At 47.0% G+C, this 21514-nt stretch overlaps 1 protein-coding gene across 2 annotated transcripts; it reads left to right on the top strand.

Annotated features, from left to right (window-relative positions):
• On the top strand, positions 1-21300 carry PACSIN3 (protein kinase C and casein kinase substrate in neurons 3). 2 transcript variants are annotated; one of them, XM_080344536.1, is made up of 12 exons: positions 1-95; positions 11819-11901; positions 12097-12276; positions 13395-13495; positions 13919-14075; positions 14843-15078; positions 15490-15645; positions 16189-16364; positions 17194-17314; positions 17787-17923; positions 19206-19366; positions 20992-21300. In XM_080344536.1, exons 4-12 carry the CDS (start codon positions 13442-13444, stop codon positions 21105-21107), a joined length of 1314 nt encoding a protein of 437 aa, XP_080200662.1. In that variant the 5' UTR covers positions 1-95; positions 11819-11901; positions 12097-12276; positions 13395-13441; the 3' UTR covers positions 21108-21300. The 2 variants fall into 2 exon arrangements, with proteins under 2 accessions (XP_080200662.1, XP_080200661.1); XM_080344535.1 differs by lacking the exon at positions 12097-12276.
• The last annotated feature ends 214 nt before the right edge of the window (positions 21301-21514 follow it).

The raw sequence follows: 21514 nt of genomic DNA, 5'->3' as shown, positions 1-21514 counted from the left end.
CGCGGCTGAAATAGGGGGAGGGCCCGGCCCGCTCGCAGTCCAGGTGGCCGCTGCCCGCCGAGTTCCCCGCCGTGCTGAGCTGCGCCGCCTGCGAGGTAAGCGGCGGGGTCACCTCTGCCGGGACTGCGGGCTCCGCTCCCCTGGGCGCCTTTCGGACCTGTTCCCCGTGGGGTGCCGGGGGTCCTGGCGGCAGAGGCTGGCCCGGTCCCCGCGGGGCACAGCGCGGCTCAGGAAGCGCTGGCGGCTGCGAGGGAAAAGTTTCCTGACGGAGAAGGGGCGGGTGGGGGAGGCGGTCCCGGCCGGGCGCTGCGGGTGGGCAGAAAGGATCGGGAGGCAATCCGGCGCGCAGCGGAGACCCCCGGTAGGCGCGGGGGAGCGGTGGCGCTGCGGCCCGGGAGGGGCGGTCGCGGGTCTGCGGTCCCCGGCAGATTTTTCGCAGGAGCTTTGGGAAGCTCCTGGGAGAGCTCCTGTCCCTTGCAGTCCCGCTGACAGCCTGACCTTCACCGGGTGTCCCGCCGCGGGCCTCCCCGTGGCCGGCCTGCTGCCGTCGCAGGGGGCTTCGGCGGCTCCCCCTCCCTCCAGAGCCAGCGCCTCCGCACTGCTCCGTGGCGGGGACAGGGGCCCCTTTGTGCCGGATCCGTGTTGAGCCGCTTCCCAATCTGAAACCGGAGCCGCGGGCGCTGGCAGCGCTGTGGCGGAGGGGGGTAAAGCAGCTTCCCGGGACCCCCTGGGGGAAAAGGGCCTCGCGGGGGCCCGGGCTCGGGGGCTGCGCCCCTCGTCTCACGGGAGTCCGTGCTGTCGGTCTGTGAGCCGGGCTTCTGACGGCCGGAGTGAGGAGTACGGCAAACGGGACCGTCCTGCCCTCGCTGGTCGGCTTCTTCCCCCCGGCCGCTGACAGCGGGCTCGGGGCAGGGCAGGCAGAACCAGGCGTGGGGCAGGCCGAGGGGTCGCCCGGCCCCTGGCACGCTGCTGGGGTTACTGCGTCCTCTCTGCCGAGGGCAGGAAAAAGCTGATAAACGTGGAGGGTGTTAGTGGGCCCGAACGTCCAGTGCTTGGGAAGACGGTCTATGATTTGTCACTGCATATGGGAGGAGGGATCTGTGATCTCCACAAAGCTATTGATAAGTGAAGCTGATGTGGCCCAAATGTGTTAGCCAGTTTCACCGCTTTCTCTGCCAACTATGTGTGTTTTGCTTGCTTCAGTTCTTCAGGCTTGCAGAGGGCTCAGCTTGGTGGTAAGGAGAGGGTTAGCTGACCAGCTCTGAACACTTGCTCCTGGCCCTAGGAAGGATCTGGCCTTTTTGTTCAGTCTTTAACCCTCCTGACCCAACGGGTGCTCCCTCCCTCCTGAAATGGGAGATGAGCCTTTCTCCCGTTCAGATCAACTGCCAGTCTAATTTGCACAAGGGAATTCCTGATACAATGGTAACTGATCGCAGTACGGAACCCTAGCAGAGCCTCCCACTCCACGCTGGAACTCAAATGTCACCAAGAAGACACTAAGCCTTGCAACAACTCAAGTCATTCTGGGTGTGTAATGGGAGCAGAATGTACAACTGTAGCGTGTGGGCTAAAATGACAGGGTCCGGATCCTCCTTGCTCCAGGTGTGAGTTGATCTCTGGGTGGAGTTAACGAGGAGCTTCTCCCTGTGCATTGCATAACTGGGCACATTCTTTCAGGCAAGGATTCACCTTTTTGTGAAGTGCACAATGTGCTCTGCCTGAGACAGAGTCTATTCTGCTTTGTCAGTGTTTTGTGTTATTAGTGGTATTTCACTAGAAGTTCCCTAAAATATTTACTAGATTGTTGTTTGAGTTGCAGCTTGGAACAGAATGAATGCATGAGCTGGATCAGCTGCTTGCTGCCTTCCCGGTTCTGTGCCTGCTGTATTGTATTGCTTTATTGGCGCTTTTTTTGTTTTTCTTTTGACCTACGAGTTTGAGCTTCTCTGGCTTGCCTGCACTTGTTCAAGTGAAGACTGTCATCTTCTCAGGCTGTAAAAAGCAGTAACTTCCCTGGGGCAGGTAGGTATAGGCCTGAGAACAACTGCCCACCTGAAACTCAATCATATTCAAACATCAGTGAGTGAATAAGGATTGTGTGGGGCTGGACTGTGCCAAAATGCTGCAAGTCCTTGGCAGACTGTGGGCGTAACCAAGTCATAAAAGCCTACAAATCTTGTGGACCCAAATTAATTTATTTACAGGACAATGACTGGTGCTTTTAGTCATTTTAGATGATTGTGGATTATACAAGAACTAGCCTGAATCTTCTGGGTTTCCCCTGGATGAACATGAGTGTTGAAATAAATATATCTTTTGTGTGTGGGTGTATATATATATATCTATATATATATATGTATAAAATTCAACAGTACAGTCAGGTATGTTTGTAATGTGACTGCTTTTCTTAGAAAGTGATTGCAAACCTGTGAGAACACATTAGTCACTGTGCCAGTGGCAACATCAGCTTCTGTTAGGAACTCATATGATGTTGCTGACTGAGGCAAGTACTGTATATTCTTTATTCTGGACGTCTTGAGATCTGGAGGTTATTCAGTTGTTTGAACTATTTAATCTCTGTCATGGCTGGCATCCAGGGATTGAACTGGGTACCTCAAAAACTAAAAGTATATGCCTGTAGCCTGAGTGGAAAAAGCTATGCTCTTGATCAGAGAACATTAATAAACTGCCTCTATTTTTGCCATCAGCTGATCAGTGATGTGTGAATTTGGGTTGCTCTTGGAAGTTCACGGGGAAATGCCTAAACAATAGGAGAGCTGTTTAAGCCCTTCGATGGACTCTTATCTTTTTAAAACAGACTTTCTGATCAGGCAAGCTATTTTATCACTGGTAGCTCAGCGTGATGGGTGTAGAGGGTACTGTATGACAGGGAATTGCGTCAGATAGATTTAAAAAAAAAAAAAGCCTTAATATCTTAGTCTAAGGCCTTAGTGGGTGGGACAGAAAACAGTGACTACTGTGGCTGGAAGTTTTAATGAAAAATTTGGAATTTCCTCTTTGAAGAATAAGAAAAGAACTTTGCATCCTTGGAGCAGTTAAGAAGCTGTTCAAGAGGTAGCTTTTTGCTGCTATCTTGTGGCACGATGACCACTGTCATTTAACATCCAAATGCACTCTATCTGAGAATAAGTTTTCCCAGCAGCACAAAGTGTAATGTCAGTGCAAAGAGCCTGGTGCATCCTCTGCTGTAATCATACAGCTTTGTTCTTGGGGCTGGTACAATAGTTTTATGTTCCTTCAAGCTAAAATGTCGGCTGAAGCTGGGTACTCCAATAAGGCAATATGTATGACTGGCATTCTAATCATATTTCAGCTTTCAGTGGTTTCACTTTGCTATGAATGGCACAATGGGAAAGAGCCTTTCAGACTTGTGATAATCAGAATTTGTGTTTTAAATCTAGTGGTTGTCACTGAGCATTGTAGTTTGTTGAAGAGGCATGTGAGAGATCTCCATGGTACCGGGGGCCTGGATCCAGCGGTATTAGGCTTGTGGGGGATTTTACGCTCTCTTATTAGGTGACTATAGTAGGAGTCTGTTTATTGTGACCTGTCCGTTTTTCCAGGATAGAAGAATTAGAATTGCTGCAGGCAACTCACAGCTAATAGTAGTAGCAACTCCTTAGCCTCCTCTTCCCTGGCCATGCTATGAACTTGTCCATGCTGTGTCTCTTAGTTTTGCAGGCCGATGTTTGGGACTTGGTCAGTCTTTTCAGTCACCCACAGGTGATTGTCTGTTGGCAGTAACATCCTCCTCTCCCTCAGTATCCCTGCTGCTGAGCCAAGCTTCTGCTCCTGTGTGTGCTGAGCTGCATCAACTGCAGCACTGCTGTGTAGAGCTCTGAAGGAGGCTTGCTGCCTGTCTCTGACAAGGGCAAGAAGCTTTCATGGAATCTGTGAGAAGATGCAGCATATCGCACTTCTTGAATGAGTCTAGATACTTGCTTCTTGGTGCTTTCACTCAGCTCCTCCTTTTCCTAGGACTGCAGGCCTGTGGAAACCTATGTGAAAGCTCGCTGCTGGCTCCAGCAGGCTTCTGCCCCAGTGCAAGGAGAAAAACTAGAGGTTTGAGCTGTGGGAAGGAAGCTGGTTCAGGAAGCCATTGGGGGGGAAATCAAGCCCACTGGATTGCTGTGCTTGTGCTTTCTGTTTTTAAAAAGCCTCCCAGTGTTCTTTCCTCATGTGTCAGGTTATGTCCTGCGATCAGAAGCTGAGATTGGTGCTTAGGGCAATGGGCTGAGAAAGCAAATGACATTCCAGTGATGCTGATTCTATAATGTGTGCCCTTTGGGCTGACTGTCCCATTAGCTTGTGTTCAGCTGGAGTCTTGTGGGTATCACCTGGGATATGAAGTAATTTATATTAATAGTCCTGTTCTTCAGCTTGACATCAAAAAATGTTTTTGAAGAGGCACTACTGATACCAAGACCAGATTCTCTGCAGATAGTATGAAGGTAGATTGAAGTTGCTGCATGACATACAGGATAATGAACCTCAAGAAGAACACGTGAAGTATGAATATCCACAGTGCAGGCCAGTTCTTAATGGCTGCCCTGGTTGAACTTTGTTATCTGTGTATCTCTGGGAAATATGTCAGAAAGGCATGTGAGTATCTTTAGGAATGGAGTACCTACACACTGATTGAATCTGCCAAACTCTTCTTAAACCAGGAGATGCTACAAAGGGAGTCCAAGTTACGGAGTGTTTTCTCCAGTCCACCTAGCAAACAATGCTTTCTTTCTACATGCCTGGCCTCATAAAAGACTGTGCAAAATGGCTCTGTGTAAAAGCTGGTCTATAGTCCTGCCAGTTCATATGGCACTGAAGTTTGCCTTACAGATGCAGTTGTTCTTAATGTTGTTTAGGTTCTCCTGCAAGGAAACAATTGAGTAAACCTAGCTCTGGTGACAAAGGTGAACAAAAAGCCTTGCTATCAAAGTGGAGAGCTGACCACAATGTGAAAAAAAGCAATGGGTGTGATCCTTTACCTTGTTCTTCTCCTTTATCATAAGACATGTCCTAGCACTCAATCTTACCTTATTCAGCTCTCACTTCAAAAAGTTGTTGTACTCCCTTCTACGGCCTTGTTTGGGTCTCAGAAATGTGCAGGGAACTGGATGAACTTCAGAAACGCCTTGATGATGATCTTCTTTCAGGTTCTTGTCTGCATTATATGAATATTTGGAAGAAAAGTATTCATATAATAAACAGTTCTAGTAAATCAGCTTTTACCAAGTAAAACCAGAAACCTGTTTGATGCAACCAGAGATAAATGCAGTACTTTGAATTCATTTGCCATATGATTGTCAGACACTTGGTCTCCAATGACAAAATACTTGCTAACTCTCCCATTCCCTCTGCTTCAAAAGACAGCTAATGGAAAATACAGCTATTGGCAAAGTGAAGCCAGAAGTTGCAGAACTGCAGCTGGGTTAAAAAACACAGTGACTTCCAAATTAGAGGAAGGGGCAGAGAAGGCTGATGGGAGACATCTGATAAGTGTATAGTCCAGTGAAGCCAGAAACCACCAGAAGCTTAGTGTTAGAATGGAGCTAACTGGCTTGTGGCTCCTCTAAAGGTTGTTTGATTGCATTGATTTCAGTCTGCTTCCTTAGGCCTTCTTAATGCATTCAAGTAAACTTGATCCCTGCTCTGGGGGTTGCAAGGTGATTCAATCACAGAAGGAGAATATTCCATTGACAGGGACTTGCAGGAGTTTGATTTCCATCCCAAGATGCCCTCCCCCAGCACTGCTGATCACCCCCTTCCATTATTTCTTCTTTGCTCAGGTTTGGATGAGGCTGGAGCATTTTGTTGCTGTTCACGTAAAGATCTGAACAAAATAAACTTCTTTACTCAAAGCCTGGTTGGAAGTGGGTGGACTGGCTCAGCCTGGCACTATGATGAGTTACTTTTAAGTTATAGGCAACTGTATTACAAGATGAACTCTTGATCTTGTCTTGCCAGTCACTGAGTGCAGAAAAAAAACATGACCAGGTAAAATGTAGATTAAATCCTGGAAAAACTGTCTGCATTCAGTGCAGATTGAGACTGTTGAGGAGGGATATAATGGCTTTGGCTGGCGCTTTAAACACCTGTTTATCAGTGATTTAGAAAGGAGTAGCTTCCAGTTGCTTGAGGTCCCTTCTGATTATAAGGGAAGTGCTGTTTATATGTATTTGCAGAGATTGATGCAGCAGGGTAGGAAGTACCCTGGGAATTACGCAGCATGAAACTGAGCAAGCAAAGAGGCTCAGGGAGTGGGACAGTAAAGGTTATGGGTTCTCAACATCTGCATGGGTTAAAACCTTGCCCTGAGAGAGGGGTAAGTCAGGGAGCGTGAAAGCTGGGCAGTGGGTGTACTGACTAATGTCCAGAGCAGGAGCTGTGCTATTCACAAGGCTAAGAGTGTAGGTTAGTGTCGTGCTGTTCCTAGTAGCTTGGATGTGTGTCTTTTTATTAAGCTATCTGTTGCTCCTATACGTAGCTGCCTGTTAAAAACATAGAGACAGCATACATGTCAAGGTTATTTAAGCAACCATCTTGAACATACCAAATGAACATGGCCTGTTGACCTGTTAGAGTATGGTACCCCATGGTCCAGCACAGATTTCCTCCCTCCTCTGTGGATATTTGAGATTATAACCAAATTTTTCATAGGAAGAACAACTGGAGAAAAACTAACGCAGACATTGATGGCCCAGTACATTCTTTCATTAGTATTGTCTCATATTGTTATATTAACCAGGATAGATGTGTGTTCATGTAATACTAAAGATGTCCTACATCATATTGGAAGAAAGCAGAATTTTTCCTTTTCTTGGTGAAACAATTTCTGCCTGGTAAAGCTATGTCAGTCAGGGATCCTAACCCTTAGGTCAGTAGCAGTGTGTTGGTAGAAGCCTGTCCTGTAGCCTTGGCCTCTGAGAACCTGCCAGGGAATAGCTAATAAGTATGGAAATAATACTGAATGAATGTTTCGAAAACAATTTGGGGTAATGCGTGAGGGGATGTCTGTCTTCAATACATTAGCTTGGTCTGAATGTGGAGGAGACCCATACTAAAAAAGCTGTGGTCTGAAATAAGAGAGAGTAATGAAGCAGCACATAGACTCAGAAGGTCAGTTCAAGTGGAACAGGATCTTGTCTGCATTTTAGTACTTTGGTATAATAATGGAGAATTTTGCTAGCGAACAGATCTCTAGAGAATCATCGTCTGGGAGCTGGGCTTCTGTTACAGGCTTGCATGTAGCTGGAGTGACCTTTGTGTGTAGTTACTGTTCTGCCTGGTGGCTTTTTGACCTCTCCCTGACTGGAGAGATCAGCTGAAATCTTGCTCGAAACTACATTAGGCATCCCTGGCAGGCTCAGTCCTTAGGGAGCGGCTGGGAAACACTGGTTCTTAGTCCCTTCTCAGTCAGGTGACTCTGCCGAGGGTGTGACCACAGCATGAAGATAAATATCTCTGCAGAAAGTTTGGGAGGATCTTCATGTTACTTAGCATATTCTACAGAAACATAAGTACACCTGTAAATATCACCCCTCCTATAAAATGGCAGTGGAGAACATGTTACTGGTTCATGCTATTGGATGGGGAGGCTGGAAAGGACATTCTGTCCCATGCCCATTTCATTCTCTCCATCAGGGACCTTCCTAGCGCTGCTGTACCAGCACCAATCCAGTTCATTACACTGCTGGGACCATGTGGAACCTTCTGGCTCCAGCTCTAGTTCATTTCTGACAAGTTAACAGAAGAAAAGTAGGGGTTTTCAGGTCTGTTCTGTGAGGGGAGTGGGGCTGGCATCCTTTTGTGTATTTGGATTTTTCAGATGGAAACATTTATCTGCCACCTACACCAGAAGTACCCTGGGATGAAAACAATACCTTCAACACTGCCTGCTATACAGAAAAGTGACTCTGAGAATCAAACAAGTTGGTTGCAGGAATCTCACGTAGCTCTGTGGTGTTAGTTATTGTCTTGAGGTGGAAATCAGTTAGTAGCAGCCCATTCCTGATTAAAATTATTGCTTAGCTTGGCTTTAACACCTATATAGAAATTAGTCCATAATGAAAATGAGCCTCCAGTTACTGTTGCTAGATAATTATAACTCAACTTGTTCCTACATGTGTCTGCATCCAGTATTTGCTGTTGCAGTTGGGAAAGGGGTGAGGAGATTGACAGAAGGCCTTGACTGGGGCAGTCTGTTTCTGTGGATGAATTCCTGCAGGGCTGCACGCACCAGCATTTGTAGAGTTCAGAGGCTTGTTCTTGGCAAACTTAGGTAAACAATTGCTCACAAGGAGTCTTGGGAGGCAGTCGAGCAATACACAGAAGTGATGCCTTGGGCATTTGGAGGCTGGAAGTATTGGAGCATGGCGTAGAGGGAAGAGGATCTCTGCGGTTTGCCTGCCTTAGGGAAAGGTTTCTGAAGTGGAGAAGTGATAATTACCGTTGGGTCTAGAAGTTTTGCTTGCAGATCAGGACCCTGTTGTACTCATGTTATTCAAACATGAAACAAAGACATACCTCGTAGTGTGTTGCCAGGTTCACACATATTTTGAAATGGAAGGTTTTAGCCTGACACCTTGGTCTGAGGGCAGGGATCTATGGTCTGAGATGCATGACTGACTGGAGCAGCGGTGAGCTTAACAACATGGTTGAAGGTGGAAACAGCTCTGCCTTGACAAGCCCTCTGGCATTTCCCTGAGTGGAGCACTGTACCAGTGAGGCAGTCACGAGCCATTCTACTTTTCTGCAGCTAGAGCACAAGAGCCATTTTTTGATAACTTAACAGGGAGTTGATAGCAGGTGTGGCCTAAGAACTATGCTGGCCATAAGGGAGAGCAGGTATTTGGGGGAAGGGGAGTACCTTTTTAATACTAGTAGCAGAAAGGGTTGTAGCTCTGCAGAAATCTCATTTGCACGGTTCACTTTGTCTATCTGATGTTGCTAGTTGTTGTGATGTCTGCGATGCCCTTATCTGTCATTCTGCCGAGGTGTGAAGTGAATTGAGATGTAGTCCCTCCCTCCTCCTTCAGAGAGCGTGTCTTACAGGAGCTGGAGTGAGGGCTTGGGCAGCTCTTTAACTGTGATAGCTGGAAGAGGAAGGTGGGAAGGTAAGGGTAAACATTCCATTGTCCTGCAAATATGATTTGTTAGGCTGCCTCCTCTTAGTAGAGGTAGCAGTGGCATTAAAGGAGTTTCAAATTGTGGTGCTGACCCACATACAATTCTAGTGGACCTGATATAACTCCAGCTCTATTTCCCATATGCTACAGGCTCTGGTGCCATCCTGAATCATGGAGTGACTCAAGCTGTCCACAAGCTAGCCGTGTCATCTCTACTTTGCTGTAAAACAACATCCAGGCTTAGGCATGTATAACTCATATTTACTTTTCCTGGCAAACTCAGGTTTCCCTGGTGTTGAGCTCCTGGTGGCTCAACACACATGGTGTTTTGGGAATAACTAGGCATGAGGGGGTGGAGTGCAGATCTAGATCTGTTTGCTCTTCTAGGGCGCAGGGTGACAGCAGCAGCTGTTCTTCAGCCGCTGTATGCAGTACTAAGTACTTTCCTTATGTCTGCATGCAGATCCAATTTGATCTGCTGACTGACATGGGCTCATGGAGTATGCAAAGTCCAGAAAAAGCCTGGCAGAAAAGGGTCCTCCCTGTTCTTTGACCTTTTTGCTTCTACCAGGCTACATTTTTCTGGACTTCTATAAAGTCTGTACAACTACTATGAAAATATGTACTTGACTCACTGCTATTCAGGTCATGGAGATTAGCCTGTAGAAATATTATACTACTTTACTGTATTCTTCCTCCTAGCTACTGTGCTGATGGCTACAGTATAGCCTTAAGCTGTGGGATGCTTTGCCACATGATATTGTGGATGCTGAAAACTTGTGTGGGTTCAAAAGCAGTTTGGAGAAGTTAATGGAAGATAAATCCATTGAGTGTTACTAAATTCGTAGGTGCCACATCCAGCTTAGGAAGTTCCTGTCAACAAATGGTTAGAGGCTTGGAGAGCGTGCAGGGAGGCATCATGTATGCTTGCTCTGTTCTCAAAGCAAGGGAAGGTGTCTGCTTTTGGCTGCTGCCTACAGAGGCTATGAGGCTACGAGAACCCTTAGTCTGATGCAGCACAGCTGCTATTATGTTTCAGAGCAAACTGATCTTAGTGATAGTAAATCCAGTTATTTGGGTTCATAACTTTTGAGAAAATAAGTAGGTATTGCTCAAATTCTAATGTGGAAACTGCAGAAATAGTTTTTTTTGGTGACTGTCCTTCAAATGGACAAGCACATTCTGACACACAACCACTATCCACATTTCCCCCCAAGTTCTAGCCCTGTGTAGTCAGCCTGAATTGGAAACCAGAGATGAAAGGCATGCTTGTGATTCATTGCTTCCTGATAAAGTGAGGAGGGGGGTGTGGCATGGAAAAAGTGATACAGCCTTCATGTGTCATATCTAATTGATCTGTGTCTTCATTAGGAGAAAGAAGTAAAGGGTCTGGGGCAGTTTTAAGTATACTTTGGCATAACTGTTAATGAAGTTTTTTAATCTTAATTTCAGGAATGTGTAGTCTGGTTTTACTTGGGACCACTGGGAAGTCTTAGGAGGTTTCCTTTCATCCAGTGATCTGGATCATGCAAGAGTGTCCCAACTCTTCCCGCCAAGCCCTTCCTCATCAAACATCTCTAGTCTGTTTGAAATAACCCAGTCTGCTTTTCTTCCGTTCCTCGTCTTTCCTATCTTCTTTTACTCTTTCTCAAAATTGTCTTTATGTCTGGCTAAAAATCCCCCTTCTGGGTTTTGCAGTTTCTGCTCTCAGCTGAATTAACTCTCAGTTGCTGTAACCTTCCAGCCTTAGCTGAGTGGATATTGGTGACTGAGCAGAATAGGTTTTTTGCTTGTTTGTTTTTTAAATAAATAGACTTTTGACATTGAAGTAAATCTTCAGGGAAGTGAATGTGAGGTAAATAAAAATGCCTTTTTCTGCCCTTGTTTCCCTTGGCTTCTGCAGGCCTTTTACTCCCCTTTCCTCTATGACAGTTGATGACAGTTACCTGTACCATAATGGCAAAATAAAGTATTTCTGAGAATGCGATGGGAACAGCTTACAGAACCAACAAAAAAGCTCTGCTGGTAGAGCCCCATCCTACCAGGGCAGTGCTAGGTGCTCCACGACTAAAAGGACTTGAGGCTTCTAGACCAGTATATGTGTTCTTGTGAGCTTTGGTTTTGTTTTTAATGTAGAGTTATCAAGTACTTTGTCATATATAAAAATCCTCTTCATCTATAGTAAAAAAGCGCTGGAAAGAGTGGATGTGTGTGTCACTCCCTTTGCTTCCCAAAGCCAGCTATGTGTAAAGGGGGAGGCAGCAGCACATGGATGCAGTGAGGTTTGCTAAACTGGGCACTGTACAGTGAGGGGGGACAAGGCCCCATGTACGGTGCCTGGGGAGCGTGCTTATGTTGGGCCTTTCTGGCCCGTGCTGTTCCCTTTGCTCAGCTGTTGAGGTGGTACCTTTCCCGCACAGTGCTGTCATACTATCTCTATTTTAACTCTCTCTGGGGCTAGATCTTGTGACACAAGGATTTGGCATCTCTCCTACGTGCTGGAACGTGGCAGCTCAGGAGGCACAGTGGTTGCAGCTGCTATTTCAGAGGGTGCTCCTCCTATGAGCTGGCAGAACGGGGACACCCATGGAGTTGCAATCCATCAGAACAAGCAGCATCCCCGCAAAGGAGCAGCAGTTTGTAACTGTGCACATCTCTGTCTCCTCCAGTCTTTTCACAGGGTTTGAAGAGCTCCGGACATACTTGCCAGCTGCGCAGTGCTCCCCTGTGGCATCTCACTTTCAGCTTTCAGGTATGTGGTTACTGGGGACAAGAGTAGAGTTGCGTGCCCTGGAGCCACTTGAGATAGCTTTGCAGCCTGCTGACAAATGGGGAGGAAGGACAGGGACAGCTGGTGCCATGGGTGGAGGTATTCTTCAGGTTTCAAGGTTTGTGCACCTGAGTGTCATATCTCATTTAACAACATGCTTCTGTGACTGGAATTCAGCACTTTCAGCCTTCTGGAGATACCCGGAGGAACAGCATTAATGTATTCCTGACACTCTCCATGCAATGAGACGGGGCAAACAGAGCCAAACTGTTGCCAGAAGAAATGGAGGAAATTCCTGCAGTCTGCGTTGGGCTGCTTCACAGTGTGTCTCATGCCACTGAGAAGGATTTACAGGAGGTAGAAGATGTGGACTCTTGACCTGATCTTCTTCATCTCTGCTGTGTACTCTGTGGGCTGGCAGAATGAGCAGATACCTCTCTGGGGTGTGAGGGAAGCTTTTTATAACTAGGAATGTGCAAGAGGAGAAGTGGCAGCAAAGGACATTCATGCTGCATTAACCCAGGCTTGCCTAGAATGGAGTGGGTTTGTGTGTGAGTGACTGGGCTTGGGCCACCTTCTGTTACTCCTCTTGTTCCTGCACAAGAGTGACCCTGAACCTCTCCAAGGAGTTCATAGTGTCACACCATGGCAGGAGCAAACTGGCAGTGCAGATGAGCACAGAGGAACGGGCAAAAGTTCTGAGACAACAGATGTTATGAACCATTTACCTTCTAGCCTAGATTTTGAACCTAATACAGTCAGTGTAATGAAAAGACCAGCTCTGCAGCGATGTTTCTGGGGAAGCAGTGCTGCTGGGTAGCCAGCATGTCTGTTCCAGTGCCATTTGGCTGGGTATGCCCTGGTGTGTTTCTGTAGTTCTGCTCAAGCCCAGCTCAGCAGGTGGGCAGCTTATAGGGCTCCTCCCCATTCAAGACATGCCTGTCTGCTGACTGCTCAGCCTTGTTTTCTCTCCAGTCAGTTGTAATCCCATAATCCTGAGTCATACTGGGAAGCTGGTGTCATCTACATTGACAGAAGACTTATTTAAAGACTTTCAAGGCAGATTTCAAATAGCTTTAGCTACCTCAATTTCCGTAGCTTTTGCTACCCTCTTGAGGACCTTGCTTAAGACAGGAATATCTGCAGGGATGTCTGGTGCTGCAGAAGGGTATTGGATTCAGTAGAGTCTCCAATATCTGTACAGCTGAGGTTTGGCAAGACTGTCTTCTACAACATCTTTTCCCAGTGTGCTCCAGGCCTTTCAAGGAGGCCATTGGTCTGCAGGGAGGGAGGAGGCAGTTTCAGTCCTGGACATCACTGCTGGATCCAGCCTTCTGCTGCTGGAGGTGCAGGGATGCCAGGACTTGCCTGCAGGATAGGAAGTTGGGCTCCTCCACCTCCAAAAGTTATGGAGAACTGTGCTCTGTAAAGGCTTAGCCAGTAATATATTAAAAATCACTTCTCTCTCTTCTCAGCTTAACTGAAATCTGCAAAAATTCTCTGCTGTAAGAAAACGGGGGTAATGTCATCAGAAGATGAGGCTGGCGGGGAGGCTCCTGGCGGCAGTTTCTGGGAGGTAAGGAAGGGTAATCAGAATTTGAGGGAGGTACGAATGTCGTCTTACCTAGGGGGTTGAGTTTCAGGTTCCTGGGGGACATGTTGGTCTTGGGGAATGGAAGGGATGAACCGTAGAGGTTCAGTAACATGCTGTGTGTTACTGCAGGGAGGAGGTGACCCTTTCTTCCATAGATGCTGTGTAATGAGGGTTCCTTGTTCAGCTGGCACTGATCTGAGCTGTGAGAGAGGCAAACAGAGCATCTCAGCTGCTTCCCTCCACTGCTGTCTGCCTGAGGGAGTGCCAGAGGAGGGTCTGAGCCCAGCTGCTGGCTTCAGAAGAGCCTGTGCTCCCTCCCCATGCCATGATTGACCTGCTGCTGTCTCTTCCAAAGAAACATGAAAGTCAGTACAGTATAAATGACAATGTTGTGTGAAATTTCAGGCTGGAAACTACAGGCGGACAGTGAAGCGTGTGGATGATGGGTACCGGCTCTGCAATGACTTAATCTCCTGCTTCCAGGAGCGAGCCAAGATAGAGAAGAACTATGCTCAGCAGCTAACAGAGTGGTCCCGTAAGTGGAGGACCAATGTGGAGAAAGGTAAATTTGGCAGACTGGACTAGGAACAGGATGCAATCATTGCATTCTCTCCCTTGAATGCTCTTACTGAGGTGATGCTGTTCCCTTGGGGAACAGGCTTTCTTTCTTCAGAAAGGGGTGATTTTGCTGGATGTCTTTTGTGTGTGTTTTTGTAGCTAGTCCTCTGATGCACTTGGAGGGTTGTTCTCTGAATTGTCAGGTGTTTGGTTACAAAAAAAAAAAAGAAATAGCTATTTGTTTAGTTTGGCAACTCCTTGGGCAGTCCAAGTCTTAAATCAAGCTGCAGATCTACTCTTTTAAGAATGGCTTGGCTGTCTCTTTTCCCTCCTTCTCTTCTAGTCAGAGGATAACTACTAATGCTGTGATTTAGTGGCAGTGGGATCAAACTGAAACACTGGGACACATGCCCCGAAGGATCTACTGGTCCATGAAGCATCAGCTTAGCCTCAGTCATGAACTACTGTTGCTATCTGTCCTGAAACTCGGGCCAGCTCTGTGAAGATAATTTTCTACAGAAATGTTCTCCTAGCAGACACTGGCTGTCCCAGATGGTACTACCCAAAAGAAACTTGTGTCTTGACCAGCTGTAACAGCCAGTCTGTGTGCTGCCTATTGGAACTGTGTGGCGAACAGTCAGTGCTGACTTGTATGATGGGGAAGAGTTAAGGAAGTGACTCCATACCGATATGTGTGTGTAGGAGGAAAAGAATCTATGTTCCCTTCTGTGGGCCGAGGTGTAAGAGCCTCTCTGGTGTTTGTCCCTGCAGGTCCGCAGTACGGTACTCTGGAGAAGGCCTGGCATGCCTTCCTGACAGCTGCCGACAAACTGAGTGAAATTCACTTAGCTGTCCGGAACCACCTGGCTGGTGAAGACTCAGATAAGATCAAGGCCTGGCAGAAGGAGGCCTACCACAAGCAGATGATTGGAGGCTTCAAGGAGACAAAGGAGGCAGAGGATGGGTTCCGCAAGGCCCAGAAACCCTGGGTGAAGAAAATGAAAGACGTGAGCAAAGCGTGAATGGGGAAGGAGGGATAAGGGCAGTCGAGCTGGCTCTCTCATCGTGAGAGCCACAAGGCAAACAAAGTAGGTTTAATTAGAGTAGCAGAGAGTGCCTGAGAAGGAAGGATGTCTTGATGGTTTCTTGTCCGTGGTAGTTGTGTAGCTTCCTTCCCATGTGGGAAGACTTTGGTAACAGGCTCTGTATTCCTGCACGGCAGGTGAGCACTGAAGAAGAGATAATTTGGAGGTACCTCTTCCCTTTGGAGCCTAGCTTACTAAATGCCAAACTGGCATTTCTATTATGTTGTCCTGAAACAATTGCTGTTGATTGTAACAACTATTAATGTGCCTTCTCTGAGTAATGGAGGATCAATGTGGTCTGATTATGGCTTTGTCTGCATCTTCCTCCTACAGGTGGAGACTTCTAAGAAAAACTACCATGCAGCCCGGAAGGAGGAGAAAACAGCCCTTACAAGGGAGACACATGCCAAGGCAGACTCATCTGTCTCACAGGAACAACTGCGCAAGTTGCAGGAGCGTGTAGAGAAGTGCACTCAGGAGGCTGAGAAGGTGTGTGTGTGTGTGTTGTATGGATGTGGGTCACAAGGACACTCCTCTCAAGAAAAAAGCACTGGCTATAATGTCACTCACTGAAATGACTCCTGCTGAAGTCTGTAAGGAGGTGTGAGATCCCATTGTCTAAAGTTTAGTGAGTTGGACTGAGACTTCAGCAACCAAGACTAAAGTCTCTTTATCTTTGGTGTTGGGTAAAATCTAATTTAGAAATAAATTTAAAAGTAAGAGTTTTGGTGCAGGGGGTTGGAGCTGCAGAGCTGGAGATTTGACTGTGAAAAGTGGCTGGTTTCCCTGCCTGTAAAAGTGAGAGTGCAGAAGACACTCTGTGGAAGAGGGTGGCAAGGAAGAACAAGGAACTTGCAAGACTATTAGGAGAGCAATGGATTGGGATACCAGCTGTGGGATTTTTTTTTCTGTGCTGTATTTGTTCAGCAGTGCAAGGGAAAAAACTTGTCAATTCCAAGCCAGAGCAGGGAGTCACTGCTTTGATGTCAAGGCAACACATCTCACTATTGCTGTCATCTTGGGTTGATACAGTGCAAGGATCAATATGAGAAGATGCTGGAAGAGCTGAACCGTTACAATCCCCGCTATATGGAGGACATGGAGCAAGTGTTTGAGGGCTGTCAGGAAGCAGAGCGCAAGCGATTGTGCTTCTTTAAGGAGATGTTACTGAATCTGCACCAGCATCTCAACCTCTCCACCAATGAAAGGTACCAGCCCAACACAGGAGGGAAGTCTGGCAGCCTGGAGTGCCCTAGGCCCTGGTGAGGGGTGCCAGTTCTGGTGTCTGAAAGGGAGCTGCCTGCTTGCATCAGACAGATCTTGCTCCTTCCCCTTCTAAGTGTGCCTGAGAACTGGCATTTCGGTCCCTTCAGACTGACTAGTGCTCGTGTCTCTGACCTTGGACAGTGTCACGCTCCCCAGAGAGGATTCCTTGTGCCTCTGAACGCTTCCTCTTCCACTACTGTCCAGTCCTTTCATGTGGATGTCTTTCTATTCTGTGAAATGGTCCATGTTGCTATATGTAATCCATGTCTGAGGACTGCAGCTCTGTTGCTTTATAGTATCTATAGCTATGATACCCATTCTGCCCTGAGTAGAGAGACCTTTTGTTAGGTAAGGGTAACTTGTTGGCTTATGGTTATCATTAAGTAGGGGTTACACCAGAGAAATGGGTGCAGCCAAATATCTTCTGTGCTCCTGTACTCTTAAGGTGGAGGCAACAAACCTGAGCCACCTCCCTGTCTGTGTGCAAGAATGTCCCAGGCTCCCTGATTGCTTATTTGATGATCTGTGCTGAGAGCTGGCAGATATTAGCCACTGTCACACCAAACAAGCCTGTCCCGTTTCCCAGGCTGATTCTTCTGTGAGGGTGGCTCTGTTTTCCTAGGGCTGAACCAGGTGCTGCTCTGGCATCTTTAATCCTGTGGAACTTTGGATGCTGTGTAATTGTGGATGAGGTTATACTCTTCTTTCCTACTTGGCTTTTGGAGAGCTGCTGGGGGATTTGGTTACTGACGGTTCTGTTCCTGGTCATAGCTTTCATGCGTTGTATCAAGACCTCTACCAAGTCATCATGGCTGCAGACAACCAGGAGGACCTGAAGTGGTGGCGCAACACTCATGGACCAGGCATGGCAATGAATTGGCCTCAGTTTCAGGTGACGTAGTATTCTAGAGTGTATTGTTACTATTGGCAAACATGTAGCTGCTTTACTGAAATCGGTAGATTGCTAGTCTAGTGTTGGGTAGACCATGTCTCTGCTGGGCAGGCTCAGGATATTAAGCTCTTCTGAAACTTTGTTGTATTGCAAGTTCTTTGGTGCCCAAAGGGACATGTGCACCCCTGCCAAACTGCAAATACTCCAGCCATCCAGCTGCAAGGTCAAAGAACAGGAGTGGGTGCACAGGGCCTTGGGACAAGTTTCTGTTACAATTTTCCCACAGCCCCTCTTGTTGCACCTTCATATTTAACAGGAGTGAGCTTGCTACACTAGCAATGCCCTTTGGCTGACCAGCCCAGCCACAACTGCAGCATGACCTGGTGTTCTGTCCTTCTGTGTTGGTCAGAAAAGATACACAGAGCTTTTGTATCCAAGTGGCTTGATGGTGTTATTGCTTTTCCCTGAACAGGAATGGTCCCTTGAAACACAGCGGCCAATCACCAAGAAGGAGAAGGGTGGCAAGATGGCTGATGATGTCACGCTGACCAGCATTTTGCCTGCACGGGATGGTGTTGTCTCACAGAGCCCTCTGCAGACAAAGCAGAGGTAAGGGCTGAAGTGTGGGATACATCGGGTTAGAAGAAATGCAGTCCTGCCCAGCGTCATCAATGAGTTGGATTGACAGGAATCATCTCTTCCTTAACTTCTGGCTCTTGCCCATGGCCTTGCCTGGGCCACTCTGGAAATGACAGGGTAGAAAAGTGGGTTTAAGTAGTGTAGTGTGTGGGGTGTGTATTTTTGTTGTTGTGTGTTGGTTTTTTTGTTTGTTTGTTTTGTTGTGGGTGGTGTTTTGTGGGTTTTTTGGGGGTTTTGGTGGGGTTTTTTTTGTCTAGTATGTCCTGCGTCACAAGGGGTCTTCCTTATAAAGATCCTTCTGGTGATGAGATCTGGGCTAGTCGGATTAATACTGTGTGAGATTCTGGCATGAATACTGCCAACTCTTCTTCCTCCCAGACAGGGTGAGGAGAGTGGGCACTGGCAGCTTGGCCAGTTACTATGCTGTTTCCTGAATGCAGGCATCAGATTTTTTTTTTCCCCTGGCATGGTGCTGCATACTACCTGCCAGGAAGCAAGCTGGGGAACAGAGAGAGGCTGAAGAGACTCATGTCCTACAGTTCCTGGAGCCATCCTGCTTTAAAAAGTGAACTGGGCAGAAAAGAATGGGCATATAGAGATGTCTCAAGGCCACTACTGTATTTCACAGTCTACTGGATTCAGGGGCGCTATTTGCCAATCTACAGGTTTTCCTACCAAGAGGAGCAGAACAGCCTCTTCTATGAGAGCCTGAGGGCACCCACCCATGTGAAGTTAGTATAGCAAACACCCTCTTCAGGGGTTTTTGGGTTCCAGGTGTCTGTCCTCTGCTGCTCTTCCCCTCTGCTCTTGTTCCTGACTTGGAAAACAGCATGCCAGACATGTCTCTTTGGGAGGGGAGACATGGCTTTTCCTGTCTGTCTTATTCTTGGCTGGAATAACTCTGGACACAGCTGGGTTCTCCAGTTCAGATGGGCTTTACTTGTGTGAGAGGATGTGCTAGAGTAGGGTGAGGTCATGAAGAGTGTGCATGTGTGAAAATACTTTGAAAATGAGTTACCCTCCTGCCCCTCAGGGCTCTAATGCTGGGATTCTTTCAACCAAATCTAGTATTTCCTGGTATCTCTTCTCACTGTTCACCCTCACTCAGCTGTTGGGCCTCTTGCACCTTGTTCTGTAGCATAGCAGTCTCGGGGAGTCAGGGTGGTGCATGATTCAGAAGGAGGTGGGTGAGAGATGAGTCTACTAACCACCATCTTGTCATCTTGTCCCTTCTTTTCTTCCACACATAAAGTGGAGGGAAGGAAGAAATTTCAGAGTGGTCAGATGAGGACACTCCCAAAAAGTGCCTGGATGCCAATGGGCATGAAGAGGACATAAAGGTACCAGGTGTACGGGTACGAGCACTGTATGATTACACAGGACAGGAGGCTGATGAGCTGAGCTTTAAAGCAGGTACAGAAGCACTAATCTCTTACTAACCTTTTGCCGTTCTCACTCAGGCTGACTGAATGATTGAAACATTCTTTAAGAACTGGATGTCCCTCTGAAAACTGATATTTTTCTTCCCCTTCCCTGACCCATTGCCAGCTCCTCTGAGGTGGATGATACACTGGGCAGTCCAGCCCGTTCTAGACTAAGAGACAGCGAGGCCACATAAGGAGGCTGCCTAGGCATTGGTCACAGTGTAGGGAGAGGAAGACCCCAAGTGGTAAAATTAATCCTTCCTGCCTCCTCTTAAGGCATTTATTCTACATTGTATCTTGAGAGTTGATTAAATGCTTCTCCCTTGTGCCATTGATACCAAAAGTATAAAGGTGGTCTGGATTGTCCTTTGAAGTAACCAGAAGATAGATGCTTTGGGAGAAAGCTCAGCTGACTGACATGCACTACTGCAGGCAGAGTGCCACTGGCAAAAAACAGCTATGCAAACTGTTGCTCAAAATGAGTATCTTGAGAGTGGAGATCCTGACTCCCAGCAGAGGATTGAGTGAGAATGCTGGAGCAAACAGGCCCTTCCCCTTTTCTTCCTTCAGTTAAATTTAGTTTGCATGTGACATCTTCTCCATCTCCAAGAGGACATTCAGATCTTTAGAGTGTCTCTAATCTTGCTTGATTTGAGTCTTACATGGTATCTCTTTGCTGTCTCTCTCCAAAATACACCCTTTTTAAAAAGGCACTGAAGTCCTTCAGTAGCAATAGCTTGTGCCTGGGGCCAATACCCGTGCTGCAGCATTACCATACTAGTAAACTTCCTAACACTAACTTGTTGCTTTAAAATGTCTTACAATATAGGTACTCTAAGATTTTTTTTCCTCTCTTTCCACCAGCAGATGTAATGAGGCATGACTGGTTAGCTTTAGTCACCCCCTTTCTGAATCTGCACTGAGCAGCATGTACCAGTAAGCCTTAAGCTTAACAGCAGATGACTTTCTTTTCTGAGCCTCTGCCAGTGTGGGATGTGCTTACTGATGCAGTCAGACTTCCCTCTCTGGCAGAAGTATGACCTTCTACTGGTGGAGAAGGGGACCTTTCTGCCCTTTCCCAAAGTAGATGTGGGAAAGTTAAAAGCCTTTCCTGGTCATAGTCTGAGAAATGAGTTGATTCCATGGTGTGCTGGCCAAAGCAGACACTCCATCATGGAATAGTCATTTGGGTCCTAACAGCCAGAGCTTAGCAGCCTCTTACATTTTCTTCCCACCTGCTACAGAAGGGCCACTAAGAAAAAAAAAAAAATCTCTGACATCCTCTGATCTCTTTGGCTTGTGAGCATGTTCCTCTGGGGGAGGAAAGCAGGCAGAAACACAGGGCACAAAAAGATTTCTCATCTTGAACAGCAGAAGTGAAGGTCTGTCTCCAAGTTCCTTGGCCTAGGGATGATCCTGAGCATAGATAGTGAAGAGGTCAGTAACTCTGGCTTTGATTAAACTGTGCAATATGATACAGAGTGTGATAAGGGGAGAAAACTGTGGTGATTCAGACCAGTAGGTCTTACTTTTTATCAGCTTTTCTGAGGTGGGGAAAAAGGCCGTGCTACCTTCCCCATATCTGCTTCCTAATGACTGTTTCTTTGGTTTTAGGTGAAGAACTAATGAAGATTAGTGAAGAAGATGAGCAGGGCTGGTGCAAGGGCCGACTTCTCAACGGCCAAGTTGGACTTTATCCTGCTAACTACGTTGAGAAGGTTGGATCATGATTGTTACTGCCCTGCTAGCGTCTTGCAGCCATACCAGCATCTCCTGCAGAGGTCACTGGGTCACTGTTGGCCCCAGTCCGCCTCTGTAGTGTATCCAGCAACTTCTGGACTTCAAGGGCATGTATTCCATGTAACTAATGCTTCATTTTAAATGCCAAACTTGTAGGGATTTTCTAATAAATAAACAAGGCTGAATAAAGATTTCTCTGACTGTGAGCACTATAGGAGGGCAGGAGGGAACAGATCTTCTTGACTTCCACTTAGTGAAGGGAGATAAGAGACACATGCCACTCTTCAAAACAGAGAAAGGAGACGCTTCAATGCACGTGCATGCCTGCTGGGGTGTGCCCTGCCCCCAAGCTTCCTGTTCAAGAAACTTTGGTTGTGCAGGGCAATGGGAACTTCTG

The sequence above is a fragment of the Nesoenas mayeri genome, assembly GCF_963082525.1.
Source record: "Nesoenas mayeri genome assembly, chromosome: 5".
Lineage (NCBI taxonomy): Eukaryota > Metazoa > Chordata > Aves > Columbiformes > Columbidae > Nesoenas > Nesoenas mayeri.
The sequence above is the reverse complement of the archived record's forward strand: the minus strand, read 5'-3'. Positions and strand labels throughout refer to the sequence as shown.

Coding starts and splice junctions, on each gene's coding strand:
- PACSIN3 (XM_080344535.1), top strand. CDS start 13,442: ATGTCATCAGAAGATGAGGCTGGCGGGGAGGCTCCTGGCGGCAGTTTC. Junction 17,315..17,786: donor TGAATTGGCCTCAGTTTCAG/GTGACGTAGTAT, acceptor TTCCCTGAACAG/GAATGGTCCCTTGAAACACA. Junction 19,367..20,991: donor TGAGCTGAGCTTTAAAGCAG/GTACAGAAGCAC, acceptor CTTTGGTTTTAG/GTGAAGAACTAATGAAGATT.